The sequence below is a fragment of the Macrotis lagotis genome, chromosome 2, assembly GCF_037893015.1.
Source record: "Macrotis lagotis isolate mMagLag1 chromosome 2, bilby.v1.9.chrom.fasta, whole genome shotgun sequence".
NCBI classification, from domain to species: Eukaryota; Metazoa; Chordata; class Mammalia; order Peramelemorphia; family Peramelidae; genus Macrotis; species Macrotis lagotis.
In genome coordinates, this window is record NC_133659.1 from 301,467,877 (window position 1) to 301,484,144 (window position 16,268).

At 35.5% G+C, this 16,268-nt stretch overlaps 1 protein-coding gene across 3 annotated transcripts in view; it reads left to right on the plus strand.

The window, feature by feature from the left end:
* LRRIQ1 (leucine rich repeats and IQ motif containing 1) overlaps nucleotides 1-16,268 on the plus strand; it is a 252,049-nt gene that overhangs the window by 2,238 nt on the left and 233,543 nt on the right. For all 3 annotated transcript variants that reach the window (XM_074226532.1, XM_074226531.1, XM_074226533.1), the window contains exons 2-3: nucleotides 5,670-5,805; nucleotides 8,240-8,351. In XM_074226532.1, the coding sequence (XP_074082633.1) occupies nucleotides 5,670-5,805; nucleotides 8,240-8,351 (248 nt within the window). The remainder of the gene's footprint in view (nucleotides 1-5,669; nucleotides 5,806-8,239; nucleotides 8,352-16,268) is intronic.

Sequence of the window (16,268 nt, forward strand, 5' to 3'; positions counted from 1 at the left end):
TGTTAACATTAAACCATGTCTGCCATTTATGCTTCAAATTAATGATTTTTATCAAATCATTTTCATCATTCCAGTTTTGACCTTGGAGAGAATAAGAGTCAATTTGGGGAGTCGGGGGAATAACCATCCTCCCATAGTGTCCCTTCCTTCCTCTTCGCCTGTCTCAACCTCTGCTTGTGTCTCCTCTTTGGTGATAAGCTTCATCATTATCATTTCATCAAATTTTGTTTTAATTCATAAAATCTTTGATTTGGGTGGGATTTTGAAGACAATCCAAGCATTCATTTTATAGGTGAGGACCCTGAAACTGGTAGAGATGAGGTTTCTGATTTTCACATATATTATTACACAATTACATTAATCTGGCACTTTAAACATATTTGGTCCTCACAACAATCTTTTGAGGGTAGGTAGTTATTTTAAAACTGAACTGAGTTGGACAAGAAATTTGTCCATGACCACACATTTAACAAATTTCTGAAGTTAGATTTGAACTCAGGTCCTTTTTTCTCTTTTATTAAAGATTTTATTTGAATTTTACATTTTTCCCCCATCTTACTTCCCTCCCCCCCCACACCCCCATGGAAAGCAATCTGTTGGTCTTTACTTTGTTTCCATGTTGTACATTGATCTAAATTGAGTGTGATGAGAGAGAAATCACACCCTTAAGGAAGAAACAAAAAGTATAAAAGATAACAAGATCAGACAATAAGATATCTGTTTTGTTTTTAAATTAAAGTACTTGAACTTTCTTCAGACTCCACAGTTCTTTCTCTTGATACAGATGGTCTTCTCCATTGCAGACAGCCCAAAATTGTCCCTTACTGTTGCACTGATGAAATAAGCATGTCCGTCAAGGTTGATCATCACCCCCATGTTGCTGTCAGGGTGTACAGTGTTTTTCTGGTTCTGCTCATCTCATTCAACATCAGTTCATACAAATCCCTCCAGGCTTCCCTGAAATCCCGTCCCTCCTGGTTTCTAATAGAACAATAGTGTTCTATGACATACATACATATACCACAGTTTGCTAAGCCATTCCCCAATTGAAGGACATTTACTTGATTTCCAATTCTTTGCTACCACAAACAGAGCTGCTATGAATATTTTTGTACGAGTGATGTTTTTACCCTTTTTCATCATCTCCTCAGGGTATAGACCCAGTAGTGGTATTGCTGGATCAAAGAGTATGCTCATTTTTGTTGCCCTTTGGGTGTAGTTCCAAATTTCTCTGCAGAAAGGTTGGATGTAACTCGGGTCTTTCTGACTACAGTTCCAGCTCTCTGTCTCTCTCACTGGGCCAACTAGCTGCTCCCAGTTATATAATCATTATGTATATTGTTTTCCTAGAAGGAAGGCAGAGCACAGACAGGGGAAGTTGGAAATATTGACAAACTTTTTTCTTCCTTAATTTTGCCTCTAAAGTTTATGACTCCTTCCTTTCTTGATTTTTCCCTAATCTGTTCCCAGATTAAAATAAAAGCAAAACCTGTTGTTCCTTCTTTCTTACCCTTCTCACACACAGATACTTTGTGGGGCACCCTCTTGGCAGCATGCCCTCTTTAGGCCAGAAGAAGAAAATGACTTGGAGGTCCCTTGCCCTTGAGGATGGTCCATGGGAAGTGATGAATGAACTTTAGCTTTAGAAATTGGTCTCCTCTTTGCTCATCAAAGGACCTTGACCCTTTGTCGGTTTTAGCTTTTTTCTTGGTGGTTTTCTTGGCGTCATGGCACAGAAAGAGAGGAGAGAGGAGTAGTGGAAACAATGACTTTACCTTGATTTTGTCCAAATCCCCCTCTACATTGGCACCTTTTTCAAACCTCCAGTAATGTGGCTTAATAAGACCCTAAATTCTGAGACTTTTGAGAAATTCTGTATTTTTCTATTTGGTTTTTTTGGTTTTTGCAAGGCAATAAGGTTAAGTGGCTTACCCAAGGCCACACAGCCAGGTAATTATTACGTATCTGAGCCTGGATTTGAACTCAGGTCCTCCTGACTCCAGGGCCCATGCTTTATCCATTGTGCCACCTAGCTGTCTCTTGGGATACCCTGTATTTTAAAATAGTTAATAAGTTGACCTAAATTAACATGTATGTTTTTCTTCTTTGAATTATTTTTCTAAGTTAAACCTTTATAATCCCCCCACTTTTTAATAAAAATTGGGTTCTGTGACTAAAATAAATGCAACTCACAAAGGAACACAAGTTTATGTTTTGGGACCCAACACATTTTTCAGGAATTCTCTTACTCTATGTTCGTTAAATGTCTGTCTACCTTATATGAGATGAGTCCAAGGAGTGGTGCTTGATGTAGTGCCAAAAACTGATTATCCCTACCCCCAGTTCTGTGTGTGTGTGTGTGTGTGTGTGTGTGTGCGAGAGAGAGAGAGAGAGAGAGAGAGAGAGAGAGAGAGAGAGAGACAGAAACAGAGACAGAGACAGAGACAGAGAAAGAGTGTGTGAGAGAGCCAGAAAGAGACAGAGATAGAGAGAAGTTAGAGAAATAAAGAGACAAAGAGAAGAAATAGAAAGACAAAAGACAGAGGAGAAGCAAGAGAGACAGAGAGAAAGAGGAAAGAAGAGAGAAGGGGAGGAGAGGAGGGTCTCTTATCTGTTAATTACTGAACTGGTTGGGGCCCTTGTCCTCATCTCTATATCATCATTCACCCTAGTTTTAATAAAAATCTAGAAGATAAAATTCAAAACTTGCTTAAATAATCAAAACTATAAAATTTCTGTTCAGTTTGGTGACTTCTATTATTCATGGGCTGACTTAACGCTTCAATTGTAACTCCCCCCACTTTCTAAACTCATAAGATTCAATACTTCAGTAGTAATGGTTATATGTTCTCTTCTAAAGAAATTCTATTGATATGTTTTGTCATTCTATCACATATATTTCCCTATGTTATCTCCTGTCCTGGGCATAAGGAGTCATCTTTTATAACAGAATAAAAAGGTTGAGCAAAATTATTGAACTCTTCAAAAAATCCAACATTGTATTCAATGCTTCATCCAATTACTCAGCAAATATTTATTAAATACCTATTATGTACTTGTGCCTGCAATTGGAGATAGAAGTGCAAAGAATCCAATACTCCCTATCCCTATGGAAGAAAAATGAAGGAGGGAAGATGGGAGAGAAGGAGGGAGGAAGGAAGGAAGAAAGAAGGGAAGGAGGGAGGGGAAGAGGAAGGAAGATGGGAGAGAGGGAGGAAGGAAGGAGGAAAGAAGGGAAGAAGAAAGGAAGGGAAGGAGGAAGGAAGATGGGAGAGAGGGAGGGAGGAAGGAAGGAAAAAAGGGTAGGAAAGAGGAAAGGAGAGAGGAAAAGGGAAGGAAAGGAAATAAGGTAGAAGGAAGGATGAAAGGAGGAAGGGAGGAAGAAGGAAGATGGGAGAGATGGAGGAAGAGAGGAAAGAAGGTGCAAAGGAAGAAGGAAGGAAAGAAGAAAGGAAGCAAGCAGGAATGGAGAGGAAGAAAGGAAGGAAAGGAAAGAAGGAAGGAGAAAGGGAGGAAGAAAGCACACACATTTTTATTAAGTCCCTACTATATGCCAGGTTCTCTGCTAAGCACTTTATGAATATTATTTTATTTGATCCTCATATAATCTGGTGAGGTAGATAATATTATCTCCATTTTACAGTTTAGGAAACTGAAGCAGAAAGGTTTAGTGACTTGCCTTGGGTCACACAAGTCTGAAGGAAAACTTGGAACTCAGGTCTTCCTGATTCCAGCCAGCCCTCTATCCATTGCTCCATATATATTCAGTATAAATGTAAAGTGAAAAAATATAAATACATGTGAATATATATATATATATATTCACATATACATATATAATTAAATATGAAATAGTTTGAGAGTCAGGGCAGTAGCATTTGGGAGTCAGGAAAGGATTCAAGCAGAAAGTAATGTTTGAGCTGTATCTTAAAGAGGGAGTGTACATCCTGTATGTGTTTTCTTGGAGAAGACACTGGGATGGTTTACCATTTCCTAATCCAGTGAATGAATACAAAAAAGAGGTTAAATGACTTGCCCAGTGTCACACATCTAGTGAGTATTTGAAGTCTGATTTGAACTCAGATCTCCCTGTCTCCAGACCTAGCACTTTATCCATTAAGCCACCTAACTACCTTCATATTTGGGAATATATGTGCAGGTATAGTATTGTGCAGACATTTAAATATATATATATATATATATATATATATATGTTTATGTAGAATACATACAGATATAATAGATATAATGGATATAATAGAAAACAAGGGAAACATTTAAATAGGAAAACATACATATATATATATATACTGAGGATATATGAAAAATAAACAAGTATACATATCAATATTATGTATATTATATACCAAAAGATGTATGTTTGCATATATGTATAATTATTTTCATAAGTAAATATGAAAATCATTTCCATCATATCCCCCCCCCACAACCCTTCAGAGGGAGATGATCCCAAAGAATTTTTGTTTGACATTCATTTACCTGTGACAAAGCTGGATGGAAGTCTTGATGATTTGGTTAGACTGGTCTTTGACAATTCAGATACATCTCTGGATCCACTCAAAACTTTTGCACATTGGTAGAGCTTGCAGGAGTTGGCCCTACTTGACTGCCTGAACCTTTGAGTATCGAGACAGACCTACACATTTTTTTAATTTGCTTTTAATTGCTTCCCTCCCCCACCCCCCACAGAAAGCATTCTGTTAGTGTTTACATTGGTTCCATGTCATGCATTGATCTTAGTTGAATGTGATGACAGAAAAATCAAATCCTTAAGGAAGAAAAATAAAGTATGAGATAGTAAAATTACATAATAATATAACACCTTTTTTTTTTCTAATTTGACAGTAATAGTCTTTGGTCTTTGTTCATAGTCCACAATTCTTTCTCTGGATACAGATGGTGTTCTCCATTGCAGATAATTGTCCCTGGTTGTTGCACTGATGGGATGAGCAAGTCCATCAGGATTGATCATCGCCCCCATATTGCTGTTAGGGTGTACAGTGTTTTTCTGATTCTGCTCATCTCGCTCAACATCAGTTCATGCAAATCCCTCCAGGCTTCCCTGAATTTCCATCCCTCTAATAGAACAATAAGTATCTAACAGAACAAAAAGCGTTCCATGACATACATATACCACAGTTTGTTAAGCCATTCCCCAATTGAAGGACATTCACTTAATTTCCAATTTTTTGCCAACATGAAGAGGGCTGCTATAAATATTTTTGTACAAGTGATGCTTTTACCCTTTTTTAATCATCTCTTCAGGGTATAGACCCAGTAGTATTGCTGCATCAAAGGGTATGCACATTTTTGTTGACCTTTAAGTGTAGTTCCAAATTGCTCTCCTGAAAGGTTGGATGAGTTCACAGCTCCACCTACAATGTATTAGTGTCCTAGATTCCCCACATCCCTTCCAACATTGATCATTGTCCTTTCTCAGGCCTACACATTTATAAGACTTATCAGAGCATGACTTCAGTGTGGGATGCTAATGTATTAAGATATTCTATCACATAACAGTGACACATAAGGTTTGCCAGAAAAATCTGAAACCAGTGTATTTAACTAGATATACCTTGGTGCTTAGATGGATTTTACTTCATTGCCTCTAAATTATTGTTTTCCTGGTTTTACTTTTTATTATAAAGAATGTGGGATGATAAAGATATTGAAGCAGAGCTGGAAGAAGAAATAAGAGATGAATTGGATAAAATTTGCGTTTCATCTCTGGAGATAAGAGATGAGAGGGAGTCATCATCTGAAGTTGATAGCAAGAGTGATTCAGTAAGTAGCTAGCTTCAAAGTTTCATTAATCTTTTGAATTTTGTTCATTTCCATTGTGTTCACTTTTTAGAAATAATATAGCAGCAGACACCATTATACCCATAAAGACAACAGGAACTCATCTGAACCAACCCTGTCATTTATGGGGGTGGGGATTGAAGCCCCTACAGGGCAATGACTTGCCAAGGCTAAGGTCACATAAATATAAAGTAACAGGCTTTGAGCCTAGCTTCAAATGAATAGTTCTTTTGACTACATTTATTCTTTTTATGTTATATTTTTCAATTAGATGTAAAAATAGTTTTCAACATTTTTTTTAGATTTTGAGTTCCACATTTTTCTACATACCTCCCTCTCTTCCCTCCCCCTGAAGGAGAGCAATCTGATATAGGTTATACACGTTCAATCATGCTTAATTTATTTCCATATTAGTCATCTTGTGAAAGAAGAATCAGAACTAAAGGGGAAAAAAACCATGAGAAAAAAGGAAAAAAGAGCATAAAAGTAATTTTAAAAAGTGAAAATAGTAAACTTTGCTCTGCATTCAGATGTCATAGTTTTTTTTTTCTCTGCTTGTGGTTGCCATTTTCCATTACAAGACTTTTAGAATTGTCCATAATGGCTAAATTTCTGAGAGGAGCTAAGTCCAAGATAGTTGATCATCACACAGTGTTGCTGGTAGTGACTATATTTATTCTCAAAACATCATCACCATTTATGAAATATATTAAAGAACAACCTCTGCCCAAATTCTGTTTTGAAGTTTCATGATGGCCCACAAATGACTCTTAAGTTTTCCCAGACTCTGTTAGGTAGTTTTGACATATTCTACCAAACTGAAAACATTAAAAATACTGACAGTGATGATCACTAGGACTACCTAACAATTCTGAGAGACCACTCAGAGGATAGCTGCAAGGTAATGCTTTTCTTTTGGTCACAGGGAAGACTATCCACTTGGTGCTAGGAGGATTATGGTTTACATTAATAGAGATTGCATACTAATCAAAAAATAGATCTTTTGTTAGTCAGATTCTGAAGGGTTTTAAAAGGCAAGCAGAGGAGTATGTACTTTATCCTAGAGGTAAGTGGGAGCCATTGGAGCTTACTGAACTGGGCAGTGATGGTTTGAACCAGGGTGGTAACTGAGCAGTGAGAATGGAGCTATATCTTAGACATAACGTAAAAGTAGAATTGAGCAGACTTGGCAGGTCTTTGGACATGAGGGCTAGAAAGAAGGAAAAAAAGACACCTAGAGATGGGTGACTGAGGATGGGAAAACTTCCTGACTATCAGAAAGAAGTAGGAAAGTTTAAAAAGTTTACTGTAAAGATAATGAGTAACATTTTGGATTTGATAAGTTTTTAATGCTTATGAAACATCCAGTTAGCAATGAGGGAGGGATTGGACTTTAGGATTAGAATTAGATATCCAGATAAAAGTCCACAGGAATAATAAATTTATTTTGATTAAATTTAACCAATTGCAAAATCCTTTTAGAAGCTGCAATGCAAACTTGTAGGGGAATTGTGTAGTTCAGGTTTTGTGATTATCTTGTAGACAAGGCTGACTTATAAGAAAGTACTTTTTAAATTAAACCTCCTTTGAGAATGGAGGAGGGAGGTGGAGAGGATTAAGAAAGCCATCTTCTACAGAATTCCACTCACTTTCAAGTATGCTGTGGTGGATTATTGTAGTCTCATTCTTATCATTTTTTTTGCAAAATACAAGCAATTTCACTATGCAGTAAATTAAATCTATCTCAGAAGACATAGGAAAGAATTTATATGAAATATGTTCTCTAAGTCATAGAATAGAAACTATGGACTGAATACTTAATGCTTAATACTTAATGCAAATGGACAAACCTTTGAACAATTCAATTAAATCATGCTGCTTAAGTGTTCCTTTAAGTGTTCCCTTCTGGAAGTGAGTTATAATAGAAAAAAAAGGAGAGGGGAGTGGGATATGGTAGGGGTCTTTCCTTTCTATCTACAAGAAAATTCCATAGAAATTATTTAGAAAAAGAATCTCAAATTTTGGACTTTAGAAGCTTTAAGTCCATGAAGATCACAGAAGCTAAAGAAGAAATAAATATACTGAAACTGTAAAGCTGAATCATAATGAGGATAAATTAAATTACTTAAAAATTGGTTTGTACAAATGTACCTTTTAATAAACATACTAGAGAATAGTCTCTAACCAGTTTATGTTTTTCAAATATTCTTTTTGTAGAAATATAGAAGTAGCTGGAAATGAAAAATAAATGCATAAATAAAACTTCTTAAAACCCCCATTTCATTTTTGACATTAAGAGTAATTTCTTAATTAGAATTTACTCATGAAATTGAAAGAATTGAGAGACAGTGAATGTTTAGCACACAGTTTTACATAGAAACACTTTTTGATTTTATTTTATTGTTTCCATTTTCAGGGAGAAGAAGACTTGCCTGAGTCAGTTCTTTACTGTATTAATTTCATAAAGAATCGGGGTAAAAATGCTGAAAATCTTGTTCTCCAAGACTTGGAAGATACTGACATTTCAAGTAGGCAGAGGTTTCAACTCATTATTAAGTGATTTGTCTGAAATGTTTCAGTGTGATACCAGAATAAAATAACATTTTGAAAAAAATACACTATTTAAAACTACTTTTCCAGACTAGCCAATCAAATTCAGCAAACATTTATTCACTTGACATTCTACTAGGCATTGTTAATACATCTTAAATCTCTGAGCATTTCCAAGCATTCTTGGGAAGGAAGACCCATTTACCAATCATTCTGAGTAACTCTCATGTGATTGTGAGTTCATGCAAGGTAATTGAAGCACAGGGGTAGTTGCCAGGTGGTAGTTAGGGTCAAACTTTCCTCATGTAGCCAGCCTTCTCCTCATTCCTCCCTGAATCCCCACCTCCCCTCTGAACTCCTCAGTGGCTGCCTCCTTGCCCTTGGGGCAAGTGTGGAGAAATAATAATCCTTTAAAATGATTTGCCTTTCTTAAAGCCAAGGGCTCTGTATGAGCTAACCACTGGATGAAAGGAGACTGAAATAAGGATAAATTAGATAATTTATATATATATACACATATAACATAATGTGTAAACACACATGTGTAATTTATTTACATACATAATTAGATAAATTTAAGGCTATATCAAAAACAAATCAGGAAAGACCCTCATTGATTAATCAACACACATTTTATTAAGCACTGCTAGATGTAGGACAGTGCCAGATACTTCACTAACTGCTACAGATACAAAGAGAGGCAAAAACAGTCACTATTCTCAGTGAACTCATTCTAATGGGAAAGATAATAATGTGTACATACATGCATGCCTATAGAATATATACCTTGTTGTTGGGGAGGAATCTTTCAGGGAAGGAATGAAAGTTTTAGTCATAGGGATGGGGGTAGGAGAGCTCTCAAAAGACCTCTTGAAGGGAGATGGGACTTGATTTGAATCTTGAAGGAAGCCTCTCTAGTCTGGAGGAAGAAAAGAGAGGGAGAACATTCCAAACATGGGGGACAGCCAATTTAAAGGGGCAGTCAGGAGATGGAGTAATGTGTTCAAGGAACAGGAAAAAAAACAGCTGGTTTTGTTGGACTGCAAAGTCCATGGAGCAGGGTAAAGTGCATGAAGACTAGAACTGTATGAAGGGACCAGGTGTAAAGAGCTTTAAAAGCCATACAGAGGATTTTGTATTTTATAGGAAGCCACTCATTGAAAATAACATGGTGAGGCCTGTGTTTTAAGAAGAGCACTTTGTAGCTGAGTGGAGGATGGACAACCCGAAGTGAGGAGAGACTTGAAGCAGGAAGACCAGTCAGAAGGCTCTCAGGTGTGAGCTGATAGGGAGGCTATGCTAGTGGAGGTGAAAAGGCTCTGTATGAGAGACACTGTGAAGATAGAAAATACAGTCCCTGGCAACAGGTAGGATCTGGCTAGTGAGTACCAATGAAGAATTGAGGATGAGCCTTAGCTTGAGAGTCTGGGGGACTGGGAAGACAGTGGCATTCTCACCAGGAATAGGATTTTTTTGAGGAAAGACAATGAATTGTTTTAGACACATAGATTTTAGATGTCAATCAATATCCAGTTCAAGATTTTCAAAAGACAGTTGAAGATATGGGACTCGAGATCAGGAGAGAGATTAGATAATTTGATTTCAGAGTCATTAACACAGAGATAATAATTGAATCCATGGAATCTGGTGAGATCACTAGTGAATGAGTATGGAGGTGAAGAGAAGAAGGCCCAGGACAAGAGCCTTGGGGGGATACTCATGGTCTATTGACATGATCTGAATGACAAGCAAGGAAGATTGAGGAATGATCAAACAGATACAAGAGAAACCAGGAGAGAATAGTGTCCTGAAAACTTAAAAGAGAAGAGAGTATCAGGGATAAAGGAGTGAGTGATAGTATGTGAAGATGATGATTAAGATACAATAATTAAGAAATCTTTGATAACTTTGGAGAAAACAGTTTTACTTGTATAATGAGTTTGGAAGCAGCATTGTAAAGAATTTAGAAGAAAGGACATGGAATCTGATTGTAGATGCCCTCAAAGATTGTAGCCTCAAAAGGAAGGACAAATCTAGCAAAATAGCTCATAGGGTTAGTTGAATCAAATGACAGTTGTTTGCTTTAAAGGAAAGGGGAGAAATGAACATGTTTATAGGCCTCAGAAAACCAACCCAATAGACAGGGACAGATTGAAGAATAGTGAAAAAAGTGATTTTGATAGAGGGAGCAAACAATATTTTAGAGAAGATAGGATGCCCTGGGTTCAAGGGTGCAGGTAAATGGAAATGCCTTGGCAAGAAGGCATCATGAAGTCCCAGGTGAGACAGTAGTGAAGGAGGATTTAGAGCACAATCCAAGCATATTGGAACAAATTAATATAAGATCATAGATCGACATGTAGGGAAAAAAAGCTTATAGGTCATTGGTTCCAAATCCAAACAAACATCTACTCATGAGAAAACCAATGTTCTGAGAGATTAAGTGCCAGCCTAGGGATCCCTCAAGAGGACGTGCATCCACTCCTGGGAGACTGGGAACATTCCTTAATCTCTATATTTCAATATGTTCCTTAAGAGTAAAACCACAGCTTTGTATGACATTCCAACATGGAATAGAGAGATTAGGTTTTTTCCCCTTTATTTTTTCCAGTTACATGAAAGGATAGTTTTCGACATTCATCCTTTTTTTTTTTTTTGCAAGGCAGTAGGGTTAAGTGGCTTGCCCAAGGCCACACAGCTAGGTAATTATTAAGTGTCTGAAGCCGGATCTGAACTCAGGTACTCCTGACTCCATGGTCAGTGCTGTATCCACTGCTCTACCTAGCCACCCCGACTTTCATCCTTTTGCAAGTTTTGGGTTCCACTTTTTTCTACCATCCTCTTGTCTCTCTCTTCCTATGGCAGCACACAATATGATAAAGATTAAGCATGTACAACCGTCTTTAGCAATTTCTATATTAGACATTGTGAAAGAAGAATTGAAACAAAGGGGAAAAGCATGAGAGAGGAAGAAAGAACATACGAAGTTTTAAAAAGTGAACATTGCTTTCTTTCCTCTGCATTCAGACTTCATAGATTTTTCTCTGGATGTGGATGCTGTTATCCAAAGCAAGTCTCCAAGGATTATCCTTGATCATGGAACTGCTGAGAAGAGCTGCATCCATCATAGTCGATCATCTCACAATGTTCTCTTGGTTCTGCTCACTTTACTCAGCAACAGTTCATGCAGGTCTTTCCAGGATTTTCTAAAGTGGCTGCTCATGATTTCTTACAGGATAATAGTACTCCATTCACATTCATAAACCATAGCTTGTTCAGCCCTTTCCTAATTGATGGGTATTCCCTCAATTTCCAATTCTTTGCCGCTGCAAAAAGAGCTTCTATTAATATTTTTGTACATGGGAGATGACTTTTTCCTTTTGTTATGATCTCTTTGGCATATAGACTGTAAGTGGTATAGCTAGATCAAAGGGAATGCACAGTTTTATTACCTTTTTTATAGTTCCAAACAGCTCCCCAGAATGGTCAGATCAGGTAACAACTCCAACAACATTGTATTAATGTCCCAATTTTCCCACATCCTTTCCAACATTGATCATTTTCCTTTTTTTTTTTTAGCATTTTAGGTAATCTGATAGGTGTATAAATTGGTACTTCAAAGTTGTTTTTGAGTTTCTCTAATCAATAATAATTTGGACCATTTTTCCATATGACTAGAAATAGCTTTAATTTCTTTTTCTGAAAACTCCCTTTTCATATCTTTTCATCATATGTCAATTGACGATTGATTTTGGGGAATGACTTTTAAGACTTTGTAGTCTTATAAATTTGATTCAGTTCTCTATATAGAGAACATTCCTTTATCAGAAAGAGTAAACTTTTTTTTCCTAGCTTTCTGCATTCCTTCTGATTTATGCTGCATTGGTTTTATTTGTGCAAAAATGTTTAAAATTTAATATGTTCAAAATCATTAATTTTGTAATTTATAATGTACTTCATCTCTTTTTGAATATAAATTTTTCCTCTTTCCATAGATCTGACAGGTAGACTATTTCTTGTTCTCTTACTTGGTCTATGGTATAATCCTTTATGTCTAAATACCATCCCCATTTCGACCTTATTTTGATATAGGGTGTGAAATATAGATCTATGTATAGTTTTTGCCATACTATTTTCCACTTTTCCCAGCAGTTTTTTTAAATCAAATGAGTTCTTATCCCAGAAGCTACTGTTTGGGGTTTTGTCAAACAGTAGATTACTATAGTCATTTAATCTAACCCACTGATCCATTACTTATTTCTTAACCAGTACCAGATAGTTTTGATGACTTCTACTTTATAATATAGTTTTAGATCTGGCACAACTAGGCTACCTTCCTTTATGTTTTTTTCTCCATCAATTGCCTTGATATTTTTGACCTTTTCTTGCTCCAGATGAATTTTGAACTATTTTTCCAGCTCTATTTTTTGGTAGTTTGGTTGGTATGACACTGAAGTAATTTAATTTAGGTAGAATTGTTATTTTTATTATATTAGCTTGTCATAACCATGAGCAATTGACATTTTTCCAATTGTTTCAATCTGACTTTATTTGTGCGAAAAGTATTTTGTAATTGTGTTCTTATATTTTCTGAGTTTTGGTTTGGGAGGTAGATTTCCAAGTACTTTATGTTTACAGTTACTTTATTTTTATTTCTTTTAAGTTTTTTTGCAAGGCAGTGGGGTTAAAGTGGCTTGCCCAAGGCCTACAGCTAGGTAATTATTAAGTGTCTGAGGTCAGATTTGAATTCAAGTACTCCTGACTCCTGGGCCAGTGCTCTATCCACTGTGCCACCTAGCCACCCCGTTTATACTTACTTTAAGTGGTACTTCTTATTCTCTCTCTCTTGTTCCTGGACTTTTGGTCATGTAGAGAAATATTGATTTAATGAATGTTTATTTTATATCCTAATACTTTGCTAATGTTAATTGTTTCAAATAATTTTTTAGTTGACTTTCTTGAGTTCTCTTAAGTATACCATCATATCGTCTGCAAAGAGTGAAAGTTTTGTTTCCTCATTGCAAAATTATGATTCTTTTAATTTCTGTTTCTTCTTTTACTTCTAAAGTCAACATTTCTAATACAATATTGAATAGTAGTGGTGGTAATGGGCATTCTTGTTTCATCCCTGATCTTAGTGAAAATGCTGCTAGTTTATCTCCATTACATATCATGCTTATTGATGATTTTAGATAGATACTGCTTATCATTTTAAGGAAAACTCCATTTATTGTTATGTTCTTTAGTGTTTGTAGTAGGAATGGGTACTATATTTTGTCAAAGTCTTTTTTAGCATCTACTGAGATAATAGGATTTCTGTTCATTTTGTTATCTATATAACCGATTTTGTTGATTTCCTAATATTGAATCATTTCTGCCTACCTGATATAAATCCTACTTGATTATCATGTATTAGCCTAATAATAATTTGTTACAATACCTCTGCTAAAATTTTATTTAAAATTTTTGCATCAATGTTTATTAGGGAGAATGGTCTATGATTTTCTTTGTTCATTTTGACTCTGGTTTAGGTATCAGCACCATATGTATCATAAAAAAATGGGCAGAACTCCTATTTTTTAAATAGTTTAGACAGAATTAGAATGAATTATTTCATAAATGTTTGGTAGAATTCATTTGTAAATCTATTTGTGCCTAGAGATTTTTTCCTTAGGGAATTTATTGATGCTTTATTCAATTTCCTTTTCTGAAAGGGGTTATTTTAAGTATTCTATTTTCTCTTCTGTTAATCTCAGTAGCTTATATTTTTGTAAACGTTCATCCGTTTCACTTAGATCATCAAATTTATTGGCATACAATTGTGCAAAATAGCTCCAAATTATTACTTTAATTTCCTCCGCATTGATGATGAATTCATCTTTTCCCCATTTTAATTTTTATGCTGGTAATTTGATGGTCTTTTTCAAAAAATAAGATTAACTAAAGTTTTTTATAATTTTATTGATTTTTTCATAAAACCAATTTGTTTTTATTTATTAGTTCTTTATTAGTTTCTTACTTTTAATTTTATTAATTTCTCCTTCAATTTTCATAATTTCTATTTTGGTATTTAATTGGGGGGGTTTAATTTGTTCTTTTTAGCTTTTTGATTTTTATACCCAATATACTGATCTCTTCTTTCTCTATTTAAAGATATAAAATTTTCCCTATTAAGTGCTCTGGCTACATCCCCTAAATTTTGATATAATGTATCTTCACATTGTCTTTGTCTTGGATGAATTGATTATTGCTATGATTTGTGGTTTGATCCACTCATTCTTTAAAATTTAGTTATTTAGTGTCGAAATGAATTTTTAATTTATCTTTCCATGATCATTTGTTATATGTGATTTTTATTGCATTGTGTTAATATTGCATACAGTTAATATTTCTACCTTTCTAATTTGATTTTATGGTTTTTATGCCCTAGTATATGGACAGTTTTTGAGTGGGTACCATGTACTTCAGAGAAAAAGGGATATTCCTTTATATCCCCATTCAGTTTTCTGCAGAGGTCTATCAAATCTAAGTTTTCTACCATTCAATTTATCTTCTTCCCTTTTTGTTTATTTTATGGTTAGATTTCTCTAATCCTGAGAGAGGGAGATTGAGGTCCTCCACCATTATAATCTTAGTGTTTGCCTCCCTGTTTCTTATTTAGCTTCTCCTCTAAGAATCTGGATGTTATACCACTTGGTGCATGTATGTTTAATATTGATCTTGTTTCATTTCCTGTGGTTCCTTTTAAGACCATGTAGTTTCCTTCCTTATTTCTTTTAATGTGAACTATGTTTACTTTTGCTTTATCTGAGATCAGGATGGCTACTTCTACTTTTTTTTTTTTAATTTCAGATGAAGAATAATATATTTTGCTCCAACCTTTTTACCTTTGAATCTCTCTGCTTCAAATGTGTTTCTTGTAAACAACATAGAGGAGTCTGGTTTTTAATCCACTCTGCTATCTACTTTGTTGTTTCTGGAGAGTTCATCCCATTCACATTTACAATTAGGATTACTAGCTTTGTATTTCCCTTCACACTATCTTCTCCCATTTGTACTTTTTCCTTTCCCCTTACCCCTTCACACCAATGCCTTGCTTATGACTGTTGTCTCATGATGAGCCCTGCTATCAGTTCTTTCTCCTTTTTCCTTCTCCCTTTCTCCTTTTACTTTTCTTTTTAATTTTACTTCAAGTTTTAAAATTCTCCTTCCCTTTTTTCAGTCCTTGCTTCCCCTTTCTTTCCTCTTCCCTCCTACATGTTTGTAAGGCATGATCCATTTTTAAACCCAATTGGGAATGTATATTATTCCCTTTTGGGGCCAAATCTATTGAGAATAAGGTTTAATCAGGGCTCACAACCTCCTTTCTCTCTCTCTCTCTCTCCTCTAATTGTTCTTTGTGCCTCTTCTCAGGGTATTTTTAATCCTCTAATGCCTCAACTTCTGCTAGTATAATGCATCTTTTCTGTCTTTATTGTTTTAAACTTGACTTGTACCTTCAACCTCAGTCAAGATATATTCATTTTATCTGTCCTGATAGAAATGTGAATGATTGATTTATAAGCTTCATTACCTCAATGTCACTTCATACCCACAGCCTCTATCCAAACATACACCCCAACTGTCCCATTAGAAATACCATTCTCAAGAGCAATAAACATCATAAATCATTTTTAATCAATTCTTATCACACCCTCTTTGCAAGTACCCTCTATAGATATGATCCTCATGTAAAGCAAAATCAGTTCATGATCCATATATACCACCCCCTCCAAGGATACTCCCTCCAATTGTAGGGAATGTTTCAAGTAAAACAAAGTCACTTCATGATGTATTTGTCCCGTACCTCTAAGTAACCCCCTCCAATTGTCCCTATAACAATATAGCCCACGTGA